Below are 21,047 nucleotides of genomic sequence, written 5' to 3'. Positions count from 1 at the left end.
ACAAGTCACTGGGGGTCTTGCTACATGGCAGACTCAGACTCTGTAGGTCTGGGGGTGCCCTGAGATTCTGCATTTCTAATGAGCTCCCAGGTGATGCCCGCATGGCTGCTTCTGGACCCCACTTTGAAGAACAAGGGCCTAAAATGCCAAAGGCCCCCATCTTCCACCTTACGCTGCGTAGTTACTCCTAGACTAATCCATTCTCCCAGGTGTCAAGGCATTAAACACCTCTCTCCTTCCTGCAAAGAATGAGGTGGAGGAAACACCCAGATCTGAGGTGCGACGAGATGTTTTAGCTGTCTCTGAGGATTATATATATTTTTTAAAGATTTTATTTTTTTATTTGAGAGAGAGAATGAGAGAGAGAGAGCACGTGAGAGAGGGGAGGGTCAGAGGGAGAAGCAGACTCCCCGCCGAGCAGGGAGCCCGATGCGGGACTCGATCCCGGGACTCCAGGATCATGACCTGAGCCGAAGGCAGTTGCTTAACCAACTGAGCCACCCAGGCGCCCACCTGAGGATTATATTTTCACTTGCCATGTCTTGGAAGCCATGGGACAGAAGCTACAGGGGACAGTTCTACCCTAGCCGTGAACTGGTGTTTCTGTTCAGGAAAGTCACAACCTCAACCTGATCCAAACGTATTTCAGCGCCTCGCCTGGGAGGTGAAGGGTTCATCTGTGAACTCCAAAGCACCGTGCCTGAGGGCTTGCAAATACCCGGCATCTGGACAAGGCCAGTGTTTCCAGGCTCAGCGATGTTGCCTCTCCCCTTCGGAAGGACAAGCCACGCAAGGGGTAAGGCTTCCTAAGGACCGACATCAGGCACATCTCTGTGCCAGATGATGGCCTCTGAAGTCTCCTACCACCAAACCACATCATCTACCAGAGATGAAGTCAGGCTTGACAGAAAAAGACTGTAGCTGACAAATGGGGCATCGAGAAGGAAAAACAGATGGGGGGGAAATGTGGTCTGGTTTGAGATCATCAAATTTCGAGGAGGATTTTCAGTGACAACTTCACACAGCTATGATTTAAGGGCCCCTATATGACATATTTTACTTCAGAATGACTGGGGAAAAAATGGAATGACCTCAGTATTTCAAGAAACTGTGACAAGAATGATGGGGAGCCACACGGTCCCCTCTGCACCTTCTTCACTCCCCTGACAGCCTAGTAAAGCCGGTGCTGCTCAGAATCCGGAACGCAAAGATCCCCTCTCTGCAGCTCCCGACTTTCCAAAGCCCCACACAGGTTCAGTCGACGCAAAGCTAAGCGAAGCTGTGATACCCAACAATCATTTGAAAACAATCATTGACCTCTCCAGGAAATGGGGGGCCCTGTCCTGAGACCTCAGATCTTTCGAAATCTCAAAGAAGGACACGTTAAGGATTAACACTGTTCCAAGCAGTATCTTCCACACAGAAAATGCGATCTCTAATTGACAGCTTAAATTAAAGCTTAACTTTTAGGATGTCCCACTTATCATCAAGAGTGAGATCCATGTGATCTAGTGGGTGGTAGGAGCCGAGCACTGGAAAGATAAGATAGTTTTACTTCGCAGCCCCTTGTAGGCAGCAGCTGACTTGGTCACACCTGAACCTTCCAGCATCCCTGGGCCAGCACCTGGCACAGCTCAGGGGCTCAGCAACCTGACAGAAGCAGCCTTTGCATTTTCTTTGAGTCACGGGGGACAAAGGCAGTTGGGTGGTGTCCCAAACATGACCATGAGGTCAAGTGCCAAGATTGGGGACATGCTAAGAGATAAATACTCAAACCCCATAAAAAACTCATAGAAAATGACCAAACTCAATTTATCCAAAAAAGCAATCAAATTCTATTATTTAGAAGAAAGAAAAAAGGGAACAGAGTTAAAAAAAAAAAAATTGGTCCTCTATGGGGCGGGACTGGTGGGGGGAGGATGGGGGGAGACAGAGAAAGGCTGCTTTCAATAGGATCCTCTGATAATATCTGGTTTGTTAATTAACTACTTATTAATCACACTTTAATCATGGCACATAGGTTATAATAAAATAAGGACTTTTAAAAAACGTTCTAAAGCATAAATAGTAAAAGGGACCTGAACCACCCCCGCCTTTGCAGCCCTACTGTCCCACCTCCCATAGGAGAAGTCGGAAGTACAGATGCTGGCCCAGGGATGCTTGGACTTCCTGCCCAACCCCCCGCCAGCATCACCAGGCCATACCTTGTACTCTGGGCTGGGCCTTGGGCCACCCAGGGCCACCCGGACACTGACCGCAGCTCCATCTGTCTGCTCCAAGAAGCTGTCCTCGCCCAGAAATCTGCCTCACCAGCTGGCTTATAAGAACTGGGTCATCTCCAGGTCCCTCTCCCGCGCCCCCCCCCTTCCCTGCATGTTTGACTCCCAAGGATCCAGGACTAATGATCCCAGAGTGACTGTGGGTGGGCTTCCTGGCCGGTGGAGAACAAGCCTGACAGTCTCCTCTGCTTCCCCTCAGCCGGTCAGCGGAGAACCTGTGCTTGGATGTTTGCTCTGTTTAGTCCCTGGTGAGGCTCTACCAAAGAAATCCTAAACATGTTAGGCTGTGTGCTGGCAGGGAGGGCAACAAGGCCAAGACTTCCTGTTTGGTGGTGGGGGTGGGGGTGCTGGATTAGTGCACACTCCGTGATGGACACGGGAAACTCCATGGCTGGGTGTTTCTGTGGGCAGGGGGACCGAGGCCCAAGACATCCCCTTCCACCTACACAAGTAACAACCCAGGTAGTCAGACTAAGACCCCTAGAGCCCACCTGCCCACACCTCTCAGCTGGGGGCTGTCAGGCTTCAAGGCACAGAGTCCTGGGCCTGGTGGGTGACCCACGGGCACCTGCTAGAATAGCCTCTCTATGACAAGGTGAAATCCTTCTGCTCTGGTTGGTAGAGAGCCACTCCCCTGAACCTTGAAATGCCTTCTCCCTCACACCGGTCGTGGCACGGCGGGGCCTTCCCGGCCCCATTTTGGGGGCTCTGGCTTGTGTCACTCTAATTTTTAATTGCTAATTTTTTTTTTTTTTTTACTATTTCCCACCCCCCCTACCCTGGCGAGATGCACCGTAGCCCTGGAAGACTCACACCTTTTTAATGCCATATTCGAAGGCCTGCTTAGCCAGTCGGCCAGGCCCGTCCACCGTCTTCCCGTCATCATCTGGTCCCCAGCTGGCGCTGTAAATGTCGATGTAGTTGGGTCTGATGCCCAGCGACTTGGCTTCAACCACATCCGTCACGTCGCCGTCCAGCATGCGGATGCCTGAAAGCACACAACGAGGCCCCGTGCACGCCCGCTTGGCACTTTTTGGGGCCGCACAGACTGTGACCCTGGGGCGCAGCCAGATAGCCCCCCACACCACCCCCCAGCTCAGGAATGTTCCAGCCTCATTCTGGAAAACCTCTTTCCCCATCCTGTGCTGATGTGAAGGAATTCAAATGACATCTGGGGCCACGCTGTGACATCCCCAGCATGGGACAGCAACAAAGGAAACGGAACCGTTTGGAAAAGATAGGATGTAAACTGTTGTAAACTGTTTCCTTGGTAGCACGCAGTCACTCTGGTATTGAAAAGTGGAACATAATAGAATGACTACGATGATTATTTCTATAATAGAGCTCCGGAGTCATTTTCAACTTTCCCTGCTGTCAACAGTTTATTTCTCTTTCTTATCTCTCTTTAAAAAAAAAAAAAAAAAAAAAAAAAATCACACCCATCTCTGATTTGTAACTAGGAGTTTTTAACCTGGACAACAGAGGGCCACACCATAGTCTCTCAAGGAACAGGCTTCTTGTATCTCAGTGTGCGTTCAGGTTTTGTGTGTCCCAGAGGGGTCTTTAGGTGGTGGGGACTACCCCTTCCTCAAGAGCACCTCAGAAGGAGAGGGACGGAGCCACGAGCCTCTCCCAATGCCTATGTTCTTGACCGAGGGTCCCCGCACACCCCAGGCCCAGGCTTTGTCTCCATTACTGATCATACTCTGTATCTAGCAGGTGTGGTGTCCCCAGGCTTCACCCAGAGAGGGGGTCTCAGCAATGCTGGTACATAACTGGGAAGCAGGGGTAATGACAGCCACCAGCACTTCCTGCCTGGACACTAGCAGATACGTAAAACTGGACTTCTTGGAGACTCAGTAAACCTGGGCCAGCCGACCCCAGATCGACGCTCTAGGTGACTGCTCGGTCCCCACAGCCACCCCGTTCCAAGGCCCCCAGGAGCTCCTCCTCCACCAGGCCCAGCCCCATGTGGGCAGTGGCCGTGCCAACGAATTTTAAATCTTGAGCTATTTAAAACATAACAGAAAAGAGGACTTTTTCTGATTAGAAGCATCACATATGCTCTTTGCAGAAAGTTTGGAAAATAGAGAAATAACTAGTGATAATATTTTGGTTGTTTTCTTCCAGTACTTTTCTTTGGCCCCAGCACGCACTTTCTCTCCAAGTTCTTTTTTTACTACAGAACTTCATACAGAACATTTCCCTGCACCATTAAAGACTCTTCTAAGACACGATTGTAAATGGTTGCAGCTTCCCCTCCCATGCACCCCAGCCCAGGCAGCACTCTCCCTGAGGTTCCCCTCACTGAGCAGAGAGGCCCCCAGCTCCCCCAGCCTGGGCTGGATCTATTCATGCCACATCCCAGAATCTGTGTCCACATACAGCGGGTATGCCAAGAATAGAAACTCAGAAAACGAATGATTTTAAAAGACAGAACAGTGATTTATCCCCAGGATGAAAAGAGATGGTACGGGGCTCAGGCAGGAAGAACCATGCAAAGGAGACTCTTTGAGGGGACACCCTCCCCAGGTGCTCAGGGACAGATGTTTTATGTAAATTACACTGTAATTGTGGAGATGCTCTGCTGTCACTTTTGATGGATGGTTTGAGAGTCAGAGATCCCGAACACATAAATTTCAAATGATATCCAATCTCTCACCCAGTAACACATGGGTTGTAGATGAACAAATAAAAGCACTTTATGATTAGTCAGGGTGAGAGACTTCCTACTGACAGAGCACATGAAGATGATTGAAATGCAGTAAACTCTTCTAACCCTATCAATTCATGCTGCCCAGATTTGAGAGTTCAGGTTGCCCTGACGTGTTCTCCTTAACATCTGCCCTGTTGTGAGCTGAGACAGAAAAGGTCAGAGGCCCTGGGCGGCTGAGTAGGACAGTCGTGGTTGTAGGAGGAGGGGGCTGCTGCTCGAAGGTGTGCCATTTTGGCCCTCCACTTGGGTGGGGCACTACAAGCAAACTGGAAACTCCTGCTCCAAAAGTCTGGAAATTGTACTCAAAATCCGTGTCAGAGAAATTTATAGCCAAACAACAGTGAGACTGAGGTCTGGGAGACAGCAGGAGTTCAATGACAGGGCTGAGAGCCCCTCGGGAGTGTCAGCCAAACAGGCACAGGCGGTGAGAGAGGGTGCTGGAGTCGTTAGAACTATTTCTTTATGGCCGCAAGGCCTTAAAAATGACAAGTAGAAATAAATTTTAACTTCAACACTGTCTGTTCTATCTTCCGGCTCCCCATCTATTTCCCTTCCTCTCTTTACTACCCGTGATGGACTAAATGTTTCTGTCCCCCCACCCCAAATTCACATGTTGAAGCTCCAACCCCCAGTGTGATGAAGGTAGGAATTTTAGGAGGTAATTAGGTTTAGATGAAGTCATGAGGGTGGGGCCCCCCGTGATGGGCTTAGTGCCTATTATAAGAAGAGTTGGCAGAGAGCTTGCATCTCTGTCTGTCTCTACCATGTGAGGACACAGAGAAGGTAGCCATTTGTGAGCCACAAAGTGGGCCCTCACAGGGGAATAGAATAGAATGGGCCAGTACCTTGATCTTGGACTTTCAGCCTCCAGAACTGTGAGAAATAACTGTCTGTTGCTTAAGCTCTCAGTCTGTGGAATTTTGTGATGGTGGCCCAAGCTGACAGAGATAAGACCTCAACTGCCTGGCTTAGGATGGCCCCTGTTTAGGCACTAAGATGGTGCCACATGGCAACTGGATGTGGACCCCTCATCACTACTCCCAACGAGAGGCCCGTGGAACAAAACTCTCACCCACACTGTGCCTTGAAGCTGGCAGGAGGGTCATAGGGCATGCCACAGGTGACAGCCCTGCCGTGACCACCAACTAGTGACTCTGGGAGTTTACCTCATGTCCACCAGGCCTCCATTTCCTGTAGGTTGTAATGATGAAAGTAATTTTATCTACAGAGGTGCCAGAAAAACTAAAAAAGATGATTCAGGTAAAGTGCCTGGCAGTAAGGACCCAATGTGCATGTTAGTGGCTAGTGGGAACCCACTGAGCCTCAGTTTCCCCATCTGTAAACACAGGAATAAAGACAACAATTTCCAGGGGTTGTTAACAGTAACTAATCCCTTTTTACCTTTATTTTAAAAACATATACTCTTTAATATGTATGAAGGATCATATGTTACATAGATGTTAGTGATAAAGCCTAAAAAAATAATTGACACCCATGAACCCTCCATCCATTCAGTGCAAATATAAACATGACCCACTGGGGTCTCTACCCATGCCCTGCCCCTCACAGAGGAAACTGCTCAGAATTTTGGATGATTCCTTTCATTGCCGTTTAAAAACTAGTGGGTTGGGCGCCTGGGTGGCTCAGATGGTTAAGCGTCTGCCTTCAGCTCAGGTCATGATCCCAGGGTCCTGGGATCAAGTCCCGCATCGGGCCCCCTGCTCCTTGGGAGCCTGCTTCTCCCTCTGCCTCTCTCTCTCTCTCTCTGTCTCTCATGAATAAATAAAATATTAAAAAAAATAAAAAATAAAAACTAGTGGGTTAATACAATTGTATGCTTGCTTAAACTATATATGGCTAAGTTTTGCTGGTACTGGGAATTAATCCTCTGTTGGTTATACACATTATAAATATCTTCTCCCAGTTGATGCCTTGTCTTCTCACTTTGTTGATGGTGCCTTTTGATAGACAGAGATCCTTAATTTATTTATTTTTTTAGACTGTTTTTTTTTAAGATTTTATTTATTTTATTTGAGAGCGAGAATGAGAGAGAGAAAGAGCATGAGAGGGGGTTGGGTCAAAGGGAGAAGCAGACTCCCTGCTGAGCAGGGAGCCCGATGCGGGACTCGATCCCGGGACTCTGGGATCATGACCTGAGCTGAAGGCAGTCGCTTAACCAACTGAGCCACCCAGGCACCCGATCCTTAATTTAAATAGAGTAACAACAACTTCCCTTTGAAGATCAAGGGAGTTATAATGGGGGCCAAACTTGTCGGAGTTTATTGGCATCTCTTGTGGGGGCCTTTCTCCCTTTCAACGGTGGGGCTGTCCCATCAGCTCAGCGCACCTCCTCTTTTCTGATTTCTGGCTGGACAAGGAGAATCAGGTTGATCTGAAATGTTATCGCTCTCCAGTCACTAGTCTGTGAGCCCAGGGCTTCCCTCTATGTCAGGGACACTGGGCCCAGGTGCTCGCTCAGCCATCAGCCCAAAGAGAGGGGCCATAACCAGTACAGGACGTCGGCCATGTGGTGTGGCAAAGGGTGTGGCCTCTGGCAAGATAAAGAGCAACTCGCAGCAGGGGGAAATGGAACAGGGGTCACAGAGTCCTGGGGTGGGATCTCAGCTCTGTCTAACCTTGGGCCAGGATCTCAAATTCTCTGAGCCCTCGTCTTCCACAATATTTACCTGGCAGAGTAGTTGAGAGGATTAAATATATGTTGAGGCCGTAGTACCTGGTGCTGTTGGAGAAATGGTAGCTTTGTTCTATGTACCCTTATATTCCACAATGGGCTTGCCAGGGAAGGAGAAGGCCCTGCCAGCCACACAGGCAACCAAAATCAATTCTGATGTTCTAGTGCTGAAATGTAACCTGATATTCTAGACTTCTCCATGCAAGTTATAGGTATGGGAATGCCTACTTTAAAAAGAATTTTTTTTTCAGTATAATGAGCGTACAGCATTATATCTGCTTCAGGTGTCCGATATAGGGATTCAACAATTCTATGCATTGCTCAGGGCTCAGTGCCTACTTTTGAATAAGAAGAACGAGATGCCAGAAGACATCAAAAATATGTAAAAACAGACGACCAGAATAATTTCTCAACACCTCTCACGATGCTTTTCATCTCGGAAGAAGAGCGACTGATGTGTGAGGAAGAAAGTATAACGTATTTAGATTTTAATGAAGCATCTATTTTCCCCCAACACTGACAAGTTGCCAACAAAGAAAAGGTAAATATTTTCAGTGGAAACCTGCTGTTCCAATATTAGCTTTAAATGTGAATGGTTCTCTGGAAACGCCAAATCGAAGAAAAACAATCATCATTTCTCTGATGAAAAAAGAAAGACCCAAGTACAAAAAAGAACTGGGGCCAGGCATTGGTTTGGCAAATGAGCTCCGGGGGGTTGGCGCGCTCATGCGGCAGGACAAACACGTGCCCGACTGTCCACTATGAGGACCAGTCTGTGAGAGGAGCACGGAGGAGAAGGGAGGAGAAGGGAGGAGAAGGAAGATGGTGCTTCTCAGGATCAGATGAGTTTGTGTCTGGGGGAACAGCTCAGAGTGTTCTGGGGGCTCAATCCCCCAGCAGGCAGCTCTGGTGTGCACAGAAGCCGCGTGCAGGAGCGAACCCCACTTAGGTGTGTCTATAAAACTGCCTGGACCCAATAATATTTTACATGCCCTGGAGAACTTGCTGAAATGGATGATTTTACGTCTCTTGGTCCAGTGTCAATAACCAGCAGCCCTTTTTTCAGAGTCACCTGTCCTTCCTCCCCGCCCCCACTACTAATTTATAGTGCAACTTTCCAAATTACAGGCCCATGGACCTAGCGTTGACCCTGTAAAGCAGCCTGAGACACAGCATTGCCTCTGAACTTTGTGAGGAAGCTCCATGTTAAAAGGCATGGCAAGGTCAGTGTGACTGGATTTGGAGATAAGGTCTTTCATGAGGTATTTACAGGAAAATGAGGCCAGCTGGGTGGGCCCGAATCCAAGATGACCGGTATCCTTATAAGAGGAAATTCAGATCCAGACAACACACAGACCAAGTGATGACCATGTGAGGACACAGTAAGCAGCAGCCATCTACAAGCCAAGGAGAGACCCCTCCAAAGAAACCCAACCTGCCAACATGTTGATCTTGGACTTGTAGCCTCCAGAATGGAGTGAAAGTAAATTTCTGTCGGTGAGCTAAAATAAAGGGGGGGGGGGGGGAGGGAGAAGAACGAACACACACACACACATACCCCCCCAATACAAGAAGTCAGTTATCAGCCCAGGTTGTTAACATCTGGAGGAAGGCGGGGGAGCAGGACACGCTGGGCCCACTTTTGTTTATTGAAAAGTAATGTATTTTGCCTTCAGCAAATGAATGGCAATGTAAGAGCAATGAACAGCAGAAAGTAAAATTAGACTGCAGCTTCCTGAGTGTGACAAATAGGCCTCCCCAACAAATTTTGCTCATTAATCCTGAGTTTATTTTAGTAAATCCACAGAGAATTGGTTTTTTTGGGGGGGGGGGGTTGTTGTTGTTGTGGTGTTTCGGTTTTTTTGTTTTTTTGGTTTTTTTTTTTTATCCACTAAGACTACAGGACATTCTGTTCTACCAGCAGCCATTCTGGGCCAAGTGAGGTTTCAACAGTTGTTTAGAAATGTTACAAATCTAAAACGTTTCTGTCAACTCCACTTATTGCCTAAGACTGTAACAGGGCTCTCCAATCTCTAAATGTGCCCACGCGTGACAGCCTTGTTCTACGAACCCCAGGGAGCTGTGGTCTGCTGAGGTGTCAAGGCCCATCTATGTGCGCCATTGTGACATGAAATGCTTAAAGACCATTGGTTGACAACCAACTCAAGTCTCTCTTGGTCTCCTGCTCTGTTCTTGATCTCCTGATGGAGCCAGGCCATCTCCTTCCAAAGTGGAAATGCAGCTGTATACCAGGGGTATACCACTAAACCCCTGGGCATGTCCTACCATAGCACCCAAGGTCAATGAGATGAGGCCCATGGCAGCAAGGGTCTTGCATTAACCATGTTTTTTATTTTCTGTGATTCTGATGCTTTGACCTCTTGGGGCCTTGTTGATTCTGGAGGGACTGCTCACCCTCACACCCCAGGGCTGGCCAATTCCTCAAAATAGTAAAGAACTCTCCCAGGAGGCATGTCTTCCATGTACAAACTAATCAATCTAGAGCCCACACCTCTAGCTATCTCATTTATGGAGCTCTTGGTGCTCTGGGCCACCCTCCACCTGCCCCAATTACCCCATAACCAGGAACCAGACAACCAAGGACAGCCCCTCAGCCCCAGAGCCCACTGAAATTATTCAAACGAACCAATCCTAACCCTGCTTACTCTTCCATGCCCACTCTTTCTGGCAGAAACCAGAAAGGCTTCAGCCCACGACTTGCCTTGCTCCCTCTGACTCCTGACCAACCTTGGTGCTTGCCCTCCTGGCCTCCATGGCTTAGAGTACTCTCTCCTCTTGGGAACTGTGAGTCACCAACTCTCTTTGATGGCCATGGTCTCCTGATCTGTTGGCCTCACCAGGCCTAAATAATAATGAAAGCTATAGCTTGAAACAGGTCACTCTTTCATAATCAACTTCTGTTAATTTTTCAAAGAATGGTAAAAACTAGAAGAGCCTCAGTCCCTCTCTTGAGATTTGAAATCTAGGCGGGCTTTCTTGGTTTCCAGCCCGGGGAACAGGGGCCAGAGAATAATAGTGGATCACCCGAAAGCACAAAGAGTTTTAGGGAGAGTTCGAGGCCTGGGACACTGAACACGACAACATGCTTCTGAGCCAGATAGGGCACCCATATATCTACTTGGCAAGTGGGGACAGAGAGCAAGGGACCCTGGCGGGATGTGTACCTGTGATGGAGTAAGAGAGCACGTGCCCTGAACTGGTCTCTAAAGATGGTAAAAATAAGACATTCACATTACCATGAACAAAGGCCGCCTGAGGCTCAGCCTGTCACTTAAGACTTGAGTGTACCCCCTCCCTGTCTATCTTTCTCACATACCCTCGGAAGCAGCTACTTCTCATTCAGCCTTTGCGAGGGCAATTTCAGGAGCCCAGATGGTGCACCCCAGGGCGTTCAAGAACCAGTCTTATCTGTCCTCTGGGGTGGGGGGGGCGCTGCAGGAGGGTGGCTTGGGAGGGCATGGCCACCTAGGAGACACGGGTGAGGCAGCGATGGCCAGTTCTTGTCCAACTCCTCCTTCCCGTGGCTCCTGCTTAGCCTATGGATGCTCACACCCAGCAGGCGGGGGCCTTTGATGACAATATGGGGGTGAGGAGTCGGGGGGAACCCCAGCTCCCTGAGAGCACAGCTCCTAAGTAGTAGTTGCCCACATTCACTAAATCCCCCCACACCTCCCCAACGCATTTTAAATCCTACTGCAGTTGAATATCTACTTGGAGGCTTTGAAGATTAATCTGTAGCTTAAACTGTCCTCTTAAAAGGCTCACAAGCCTAAACTGCTTAATGGAAACGCTAATGAGACTGAGAATTCTGTGACTCTGAATTAACATAATTAACTAATTTATGAGCCCGGATTAATTTAGCTGTTATGTACTTAACATTTTCATGTTTATGAAAGGAAAAACATGATTCAGCTCCCCAATCAAAATATGGAACAAAAACACCAAGGGAAATTTGGCAGTTGCTCTTTTACTTTTCCTTCCCAGAACCAGAGTAAACACAGGCTGTAAAGATGCGCGGACTTCTGGAGGCCCGAGTAGGGGCGCTTTTCTGTTTCTAAGTATCTGCCAGGCCCGAGGAGGTGGGGAGTCCTCGCAGCCTCCAGCTGCCCTGCTCGCCCCTGCTGCCGGGTCCGGAGCAGCGTTGGGACCTGCCGCTCAGGCCAGCGGTGCTTCTCCACTTCTGGAAGCACGATGGGCTGTACCAAACACGCTGTGTCCCAGGGGACACTCGTCGGGCCTCAGGAAAATGCCTGAATCTCGTTAAGCATCAGCGCGGGTGGGAAACTTGCCCAAAGCGAGGCACCTCCGAGAGCCAATGGGGCGGGGCTTCACTCACCTGCCCCACAGGATGCTGGGAGTCCCCCCCCCCAAGACCTCGCCCCCGCCAAGCCATTAAGATCTGAGGCTCTGGCCAGGCTCGGACCCTCACCCCACGGTCTGGGAGGGGCCTCTGAGGACGGGAGGAAAGGCCCCATCCCATGGAGCGAATCTTGTAGGTGAGCTGCTGTTGCTGCCCGCAGCCAAGTCGGAGAGCTGCCCACCACCGATGCCCACGGGAAGCGGAAGGGCTAAGAGGGTCGGAGGGCTACCCTGAACAAGAAAGACCGAAAGGATGCAAGGGGCTGACTTTTTTTTTTTTTTAAGTGATGAGCCCTGGGTGTTAACGCAACTGATGAGTCATTGAACAAACAGTACATCAGAAATTAATGATGTACTATATGTTGGCTAATTGAATTTAAATAGAAAAAGCGAGTAAAGAAAAGTGTACTGTAAAGCTCTGACAGATTTTTTTTCGTTGTTGTTCATTAGTTTGGTTGGGTTTTTTTTGTAATGCAAGTGCCTGATTAAGCTTTAATTGCATAAGGCATCCATTTCAAAAGAAGCATCCACTTCAAAGACTTTATCTATCTCAAATAAACAAATTGCAAGCCGCAGCAGATAAAGGGCCAGGCCACCTCCCCCCACCAAGGCACCGCTGTTTTAGAGATCTTGGTTGCTTTTGATAAGGGACCATTTGGGCCACTTGTCTTTTCTCTTCCCAGCACTTTAAATTCCCACTCTTGTATTTTAAATTCACTGATAGAGTGAGTCCATGAAACTCTAGGTCCTAACCCTCAACCCCTAATGAAAGCCAGAGCCCCCGCCCCCATACACACCACCTGGGCACACGCACTCTCCTTCTCTCTCTCTGTACCTATAACCTTGCTCTGTGACCCCAGCTGTGTTGTGTCATTTCCAGGTTGTCAGTAATAAACCTCTATTTTTCAGTTTCCTGATGCCTGTTGCTGAAGGGTGTCTAAGAATCACGAGGGTCGGTCCAATTCTAACACTGGTTTGGAAAGGGGCGAAGTCTGTGCGAAGCTCACCGGGGCCCCCAGCAAATGGATAGCATTACTGTCAATGGGCTGAGCTGAGCACACAACAAAAGGTTAAGTGAGAAGAGAGGCTAGGAATGATGGCCACTATCCTTTGTCTCTGCCCTCCAATGTTATTGCCATTATCAGTCGAAGGTTGAAAAGCCTCGTTTATTGTATTTTAGGCTAAGAAAGAGAAACAAGGCCAGAATTATGTTTGGAAGGAATATGAATTTGGTCGAGGAAAAGAATACACATGCACACCATGGAACCTTCCTTTTTGCTTCTGTTCCTGCTCACAGGGCTTGGTGGCAGCTGTTCTCATCTGGTCCCTGCTATGTCCCAGCACTAGAGAGACACCACTGCAAGGGACAAGCCGGGCTTCAAGTTCAGCAGGCCTGAGTTCACATCTGGGCTCTGCCTCCTAGCAGCTGTGTGAGCCTAGGCGTGGTAGGTGACCTCTCTGATTATCGCTTTCCCCAGGTATGAAACGGCTCTAAAAATTCCAACTCAGGATCGTTCTGAGCACGAGATGCAAGAAAAACACTAAGGAGCTTGAACAATGATGGAAAACTGAGTGCTCCATCTCCCTCTCCCCGGGGCCCAAATCCTCAGAAATAACATGAAAAAGAGAAGAAAAAAAACCAAATCAGGAACAGCTCTGGAAAACAAGATCAGAAGAGGAGATCTTTCGAGGAATGGTGGACAGACATCAAGCAGATAGGATCAGCCAGCAGGAACAATTCCAGAAGTGCCTGACATCCCGAGGCCTGGTGTATCAGGACAGGAGGAGCGCCCCCGCCCCGCCCCCCCCACCCCCGCACTGCCCCTCCTCCCCCGCCAGCAGGCATGGGTGGGAGGAGCTAAGGAAGAAGCAGGTTAGCTGCCTCCTCCAGGCTGAGAGCAGGGAGTCCCAGCAGGCTTTATTCAGATACTAACACAACGCAGTGCCCTGCGGCCAGAGAGGTGGGACAGTGCCTCCCTTGGCTGAGGGAGTCCCCCCACCACCCTGCCAGAAGTGACACTATTCAGCAACCAGTCCCTCCCCTCCGCATCAGAGACAGACTGTTGCCATCAGGCCTGACAACAACCACAACCTGTGAGCACAAATACCAGTCCATAACCAATAATCAGCAAGTAGGAGGAAAACCAATGTCAAGAAAGAGAACCACCACCAAATTAAAAAGCAAAACAAAACGACAATAAGATGAACCCAAGGAGATATGGTTAATGAAGCAAATGCGAAGAAAACTTCAAAGTAAGTATCGCTAATATCCTTCACATGATGTAAGAAAATATTGCATCTTAAAAAAAAGGCAACTAGAAGCATTTCCCCCCATTCTTTCTGCTAAGAAACAAACATAAGACTCTGAAAGGTAGAGAGAAGGCAGACTACCTTGGGATCTTGGGACCTAAGGAACAACATGGTGGTGAATTCCCTGGGATTCTTTGTCTCACATATTGCTGGACTTGGAAATGGAGATGCTGGTAACCTAGAAGTACCAATGGGAGCAGACCCCAAAAAAAGTCCCCCAAAGCCTGTTCCCTCTAGCCAAAGCACCAACAAAGAGAGACACAGCAAGACAGAAACTTTTTACACAATCACCACTCTAGCCAAACACAACAGAAAAGATTGTGGCACTATCCCCACCCACAGCAGCAAAGACTAAGTGGGGAGCCTAGACTTTCACCCTTGTCAGGCTATAATGAGGAACTCCAACACCCGTCCTAGATGAACAAAAGCAGGGCTTTCCCCCTGCCCACCAAAAAAGAGGCTCACCCCCATGGTGCCAGTGAAAGTCCTGTGGGGAAGCTTGGTCTTCCACCCTACCTGGCAGTGAGAAGGTGTCTCTCTCCCTCCCCGCTGGAGTCATATCAGGAGGCCTGGTGGTGAGTCAGGGTTTTCATCATCAACCACAGTAAGAAGGTGACCCCTCAATGGAGGCCACATGAGGAGCTGGAATTCCCACCCTGCTCAGCACTGGTGAGAGAAGCCCTTCCACTCTCAGATGCCAACAGTGGGTGAATGAGCAGACTTGGATGTCTACCTACACCTGGCAACAATGAAGCAGTGGAGTCCCCTTCCCCCACCTAGCAGTGCCCGAGAAAGCCATCTGAAACAGAAGGTTTAAATAAGATCCAGAGCATCATAATATAATACAAATATGTACAGGTTTCAGCTGAGAGTCACACATCATAAAAAGAACTAGCAAGACCACAAATGGAATGATACAAGACAATCAATAGGTGCCAACCACTGGGGTAACAGGGACATCAGATTTATTTGATAAAGATTTTAAAGCAGCGATGATACAAACGTTTCTCTGAGCAATTACAAATATGCTTGAAACAAATGAAAAAATATAAAACCTCAACAAAGAAACAAAGGCTCAGCAAAGAAATAGAAGATATACATAGGGAACAAGTAGAAATTTTAGAATTGAAAATACAATAATCAAAATAAACTAAGTGGATGAATCGCACAACAGAATGCAGTGGGCAGAAGAAAGTGAGTTGGAAGACAGAATAACTGACAACAGAGAGAAAACAGACTAAAAAATAAAACAAAATAATAACAGCAAACAAAACTCAATAAAAATGAACAGAGTCTGAGAGACTTCTGGAACTATAACAAAAGGTCTAAGATTCATGTCCTTGGAGTCCCAGAAGGAGAGGAGAAAGAGAGCAGGGCTGAAAAAGTGCTAGAAGATATAATGGCCAAGTTCTATCCAAATTTGACAAGACACACAAACCTTCAGCTACAATAGGCTTTCCTTCTTTCAAGTTTTCTAAATAATGTTTAATGATTGGAGCAAAAATTATAATACTGTCTGATGTGGTTCTGAATGTATGTAGAGATATATTTAAGACAATTACAAACAGGAGAGGGTAATAGGATGTAAGAGAGATAAGGTTTCCATACCTCACTCAAGCGGGTAAAATGATAACACCCAAAGACTGTGATGTGTATATATAACGTAATACCAAGAGCAATCACTAAAAAAAGTTATATAAGAAGATACACTTTAAAAGGTCATAGATAGGGGTGCCTGGGTGGCTCAGTTGGTTGAGCGTCAAACTCTTGATTTTGGCTCAGGTCATGATCTCAGGGTTGTGAGACTGAGTCCCGTGTTGGGCTCCACACTCAGTGGAGGCTCCAACTGAGTGTGGAGCCTGCTTGGGATTCTTTCTCTCTATCTCTCCCTTGCCCCTCCCCACTCTCGTGCTCTCGCTCTCAAAAAAGGAAAAGGCTATAGATAAACAAAATAGATTCTAAAAAGTATTCAAATAACCTATAGGAAGATAAGAAAAAGAAAAGAAACTAAAAACAAAGAGAACAAACAGAAAACAAAAGATAAAATAGCAAACTTCAATCCTAACATATTAATAATTACAGTAAGTATAAATGGTCTAAATATAGCAATTAGAAGGCAGAGATTGGCAGGGTGGACTAAAAAACATGGCCCCGGGTGCCTAGGTGGCTCAGGCGTTAAGCAGCTGCCTTCGGCTCAGGTCATGATCCCAGGGTCCTGGGTTTGAGCCCCGCATTGGGCTCCCTGCTCAGCGGGAGGCCTGCTTCTCCCTCTCCACTCCCCCTGCTTGTGTTCCCTCTCTCGCCATCTCTCTCTCTGTGTCATATAAATAAATAAAATCTTAAAAAAATAAAAAAAAAATAAAAAACATGGCCCAAACATAGGCTGTCTACAAGAAACTCATTTCAAATATAACAATATAGGTAGGATGAGAGTAAAGGACAGAAAAAATATATCACTAATATAAAAACTTAATCAAATGAAAACAGATGTAGCTATATTAATATGAGACAGACTATAGAGCAAAGGAAATTACCATAGACAGAAAGAGATATTTCATAATGATAAAAGGGCCAATTCACCAAGAAGATATAGTAATCTAAATGTATAAGCACCAAACAACAGAGCTGCAAAATATGTGAACAAAAACTGGTAGAACTTGGAGAAATACACAAAGCCACAATTACAGTTGAAGACTTCACTACTCTTCTCTCAGCAATTAATAGAACTAGACAGATAATCAGTAAGTATATGGAAGAACTCAACAACTCAACAAATGTTCTCATCAACATTTGTGTGTGTGTGTGTGTGTGTGTGTGTGTGTGTGTGTGTGTGTGTGTGTTTGAAGATTTTATTCATTTATTTGAGACAGAGTACTCGAGCATGAGTGGGGTGGGGGATGGGCAGAGGGAGAAGAAGAGGGAGAAGCAGACTCCTGGCTGAGCAAGGAACCTGATGCAGGGCTCGAGCCCAAGACCCTGAGATCATGACCTGAGCTGAAGGCAGATGCTTAACCAACTGAGCCACCCAAGAACCCTATCATCAATGTTTTTAGAACATTCCACCTATCAACAGGAGAATAAACATTCTTTTCAAGTGCCAACAGAATTTATACCAAAATAGATTAGATCCTGTGTCATAAAACAAACCTCAACAAATGTAAAAGAACTGAACTCACACAGAATGTGTTCTCCAACCACAATGGAATCAAACTAATAATCAGTAACAAAGATAACAGAAAAATCTCCAAACTGTTGGAAACAAAATACTTCTAAATAATCTATGGGTCCAAGAAGGAGCCTCAAAGAAAAAAAAGATACACGACATTTAACAAAAATGAAAAGACAACATATCAAAATATGGGAGACACAGCTAAACTACTGTGAGAGGGAAATTTATAGCACTATTGTTTATGCTAGAAAAGAGGAAAAGTCTCAAATCGATAACCTAAGCATCCACTTCAAGATCCTGGAAAAAGAAAAGCTAAGCAATCCCAAAGCAAGAGGAAGGAAGGAAATAATATAGATAAGAGCATAAGACAATGACACTGAAAATGAAAAACACTGGAAAAAATAATGTAACAAAGAGCTGGTTTTGTGAAAAGATCAACAAAATTGATAAACTTCTAGTAAGAATGACAAAGAGAAAAAAAAGAGAAGACACAAATTACCAGTATCAGGAATGAAACAGAGACTATTACCACAGACTATACAAACATCAAAAGTGTATGTAAAGTAAGACTACAAACAACTCCACACACATAAATTTGACAACTCAGGCAAAATGGACCACTTCCTCAAAAAATACCAACTGCTAAAACTCACCCACTATGAAATGGGTAATTTGAATAGCTCTAATACTTTTCAAGAAATAGAATTTGTAATTAAAAAAAAATTTCTCCCTAAGATCTCCAGGTTTGTACGATTTCACTGGAGGATTCTACTAAAAGTTTAAAGAATTAACACCAATTCTACACAATCATTTTCAGAGCATACAAGATGAGGGACCACTTCCCATTTCATTTACTGAGGCTAGTATTACCCTGATACAGAAATAGACAAAGACAGTACAGGAAAAAAGAAAGAAAGAAAGAAAATAATCAACCCAAACTCCTCATGAATATATCCACAAAAATCCTCAACAAAATAATGGCAAATCGATTTCAATAACATATAAAAAGAAAACACCATTACCAAGTGGGGTTTATTGCACAGATTCTAGGCTGGATCAATATTCAAAAATCAACCAACCTAACTTACCATATTAACAAGCTAAAGAAGAAAAATCACATAATCACATCACTCACTGAGGAAAAAAGCAGTGACAAAATTCAATACCCATTCATTTTTTAAAAATTCTCCAAAAACTAGAAATAGAAGGGAACATTGTCAAGTTCCTAAAGAGCATCTACAAAAACCTGTAGGTAACATTATACATAATGGTGAAAGTCTTACTGCTTTCCCTTGAAGATCAGGAACAAGATAAGGATGTCTACTCTAGGTTTTAAGTTCTTAGCCAGGGCAATAAGGCAAGAAAAGATAAAAGGCATGTAGATCAGAAAGAAGAAATAAAACTACCCCTATCTGCAGATGACATTATCGAGTATAAAATCTCAAGGAATCTCTTAGAACAAATTAGCCAGTTCAGAAAGATTGCAGGATACAAGATCAACATACAAAAACAATTACATTTCTATATGTTAATGATGAACACATGGACATCAAAATTCAAAATACAATGCTCTTTGCTTTGCTTAAAATACAATGAAACACTTAGGTGTAAATCTAAGCAAACATGTACAGAACTTGTATAGTGAAAGCTACACAATGCTGACAAAGAAATCAAAGATTTAAACAAATGGAGAGACACAGTGGATGAGCTAAAAGACTCCACATAGTAAAGATGTCAATTGTCCCAACTGATCCATAGGTTTAACACAATCCCTACTAAAAGCCCAGCAAGATTTTTCTGTAGATATTGACAAGATAATGATAAAAGTTGAATGGAAAGGCAAAAGAACTAGAACAGCTAAAATTATTTTGAAAAAAGAAAAAGTGGGAGCAGTTTACCCTGTTTCACAACTTTTATATTGCTACAATAATCAAGACTGTGCCACACTGGCAGAGGGACACACACACAGATGGACAGACCGGACAGAGAACCCAGAAATAAACTCCCACTGATTTTTGACAAAAGTGCAAAAGCAACTCAATGTAAGAAAGATGGGCATTTTAACAAATGGTGCTGGAAAAACTGGACATCCACAGGCAAACAAAACAAAAAACCTTGATCTCAGTCTCACACCTTACACAAAATCAACTCAAGATCTCTCAAGATGGAATTCAAAATATAAAATTTAAACCCATAAAAAACTTAAAAAAAAAACAACATAAAATATCTTCAGAATTGAAGACAAGGCAAAGAGTTCTTAGATTTATACCAAAAACCTTGATCCATAAAAGGAAAAATTCATAAATGGATTTCATCAAAATTAAAACTTCTACTCTGCAAAAGTCCCTGTGAAAGAGAATGAAGACACAAGCTACAGAATGGGAGAAAATATTCACAAACAACATAATCATCAAAGGACTAGTAGGTAGGATATACAAAAAACCCTCAACACTGAACAGTTAAAAATCAAACATTACAATTAGAAAATGACCAAAAGATAGGAAGAGACATTTCACTAAAGAGAATAAATAGATGGCACCACACTGATATGAGGAACTCTTAATCTCAGGAAACAAACTGAGGGTTGTTGGAGTGGTGGGGGGTGGGAGGCATGGGGTACCTGGGTGATAGACGTTGGGGAGGGTATGTGCTATGGTGAGCGCTGTGAATTGTGTAAGACTGTTGAATCACAGACCTGTACCTCTGAAACAAATAATACATTATATGTTAAAAAAAGAAGAAGAAGAAGAAGATAGCAAGGAGGGGAAGAATGAAGGGGGGGAATCGGAGGGGGAGATGAACCATGAGAGACTATGGAGTCTGAAAAACAAACTGAGGGTTCTAGAGGGGAGGGGGCTGGGGGGATGGGTTGGCCTGGTGATGGGTATTAAGGAGGGAACGTTCTGCGTGGAGCACTGGGTGTTATGCGCAAACAATGAATCATGGAACACTACATCAAAAACTAATGATGTAATGTATGGTGATTAACATAACATAATAATAATAAAAAAGAGAATATATAGATGGCAAATAAGCACATGAAAAGCTTTCCAACATCACTAGCCTTGGGTAAGTGCAAATTAGTATCACTACATACTTATCAGAATGGCTATAATTAAAAAGTGATGTTACCAATTACTGGCAAGCATGCAAAGAAGCTGGGTCATTCATACATTGCTAGTGGAAATGTAAAATGGTGCAGCTTCTCTGGAAAACAATTTGCCCATTTCTTTCTTTCTTTTTTTTTTAAGATTTTATTTATTTATTTGAAAATGAGAGAGAGAGCACAAGCAGGTGGAGGAGCAGAGGGAGAGGGAGAAGCAGGCTCCCTGCTGAGCAGGGAGCCCAACACAGGGCTTGATCCCAGGACCCTGGCACCATGACCTGAGTGGAAGGCAGACGCTTAACCACCTGAGCCACCCAGGAACTCCCAATTTGCCAGTTTCTTAAAAAAAATTAACACATAACTATTAGAGAACCCAGCAATTGCACTCCAGGATA

The 21,047-nt window shown here is 45.5% G+C and overlaps 1 protein-coding gene across 3 annotated transcripts in view; it reads right to left on the bottom strand.

The window, feature by feature from the left end:
- Positions 1–21,047, bottom strand: part of PCSK6 (proprotein convertase subtilisin/kexin type 6) — a 186,251-nt gene that overhangs the window by 80,552 nt on the left and 84,652 nt on the right. For all 3 annotated transcript variants that reach the window (XM_027570880.2, XM_027570881.2, XM_027570882.2), the window contains exon 7: positions 3,095–3,267. In XM_027570880.2, coding sequence (XP_027426681.1) covers positions 3,095–3,267 — 173 coding nt within the window. The remainder of the gene's footprint in view (positions 1–3,094; positions 3,268–21,047) is intronic.

The sequence above is a fragment of the Zalophus californianus genome, chromosome 6 (assembly GCF_009762305.2).
Source record: "Zalophus californianus isolate mZalCal1 chromosome 6, mZalCal1.pri.v2, whole genome shotgun sequence".
Classification (NCBI taxonomy): Eukaryota; Metazoa; Chordata; class Mammalia; order Carnivora; family Otariidae; genus Zalophus; species Zalophus californianus.
Note: the sequence above shows the minus strand (reverse complement) of the source record. Positions and strands in the feature narration are given on the sequence as shown.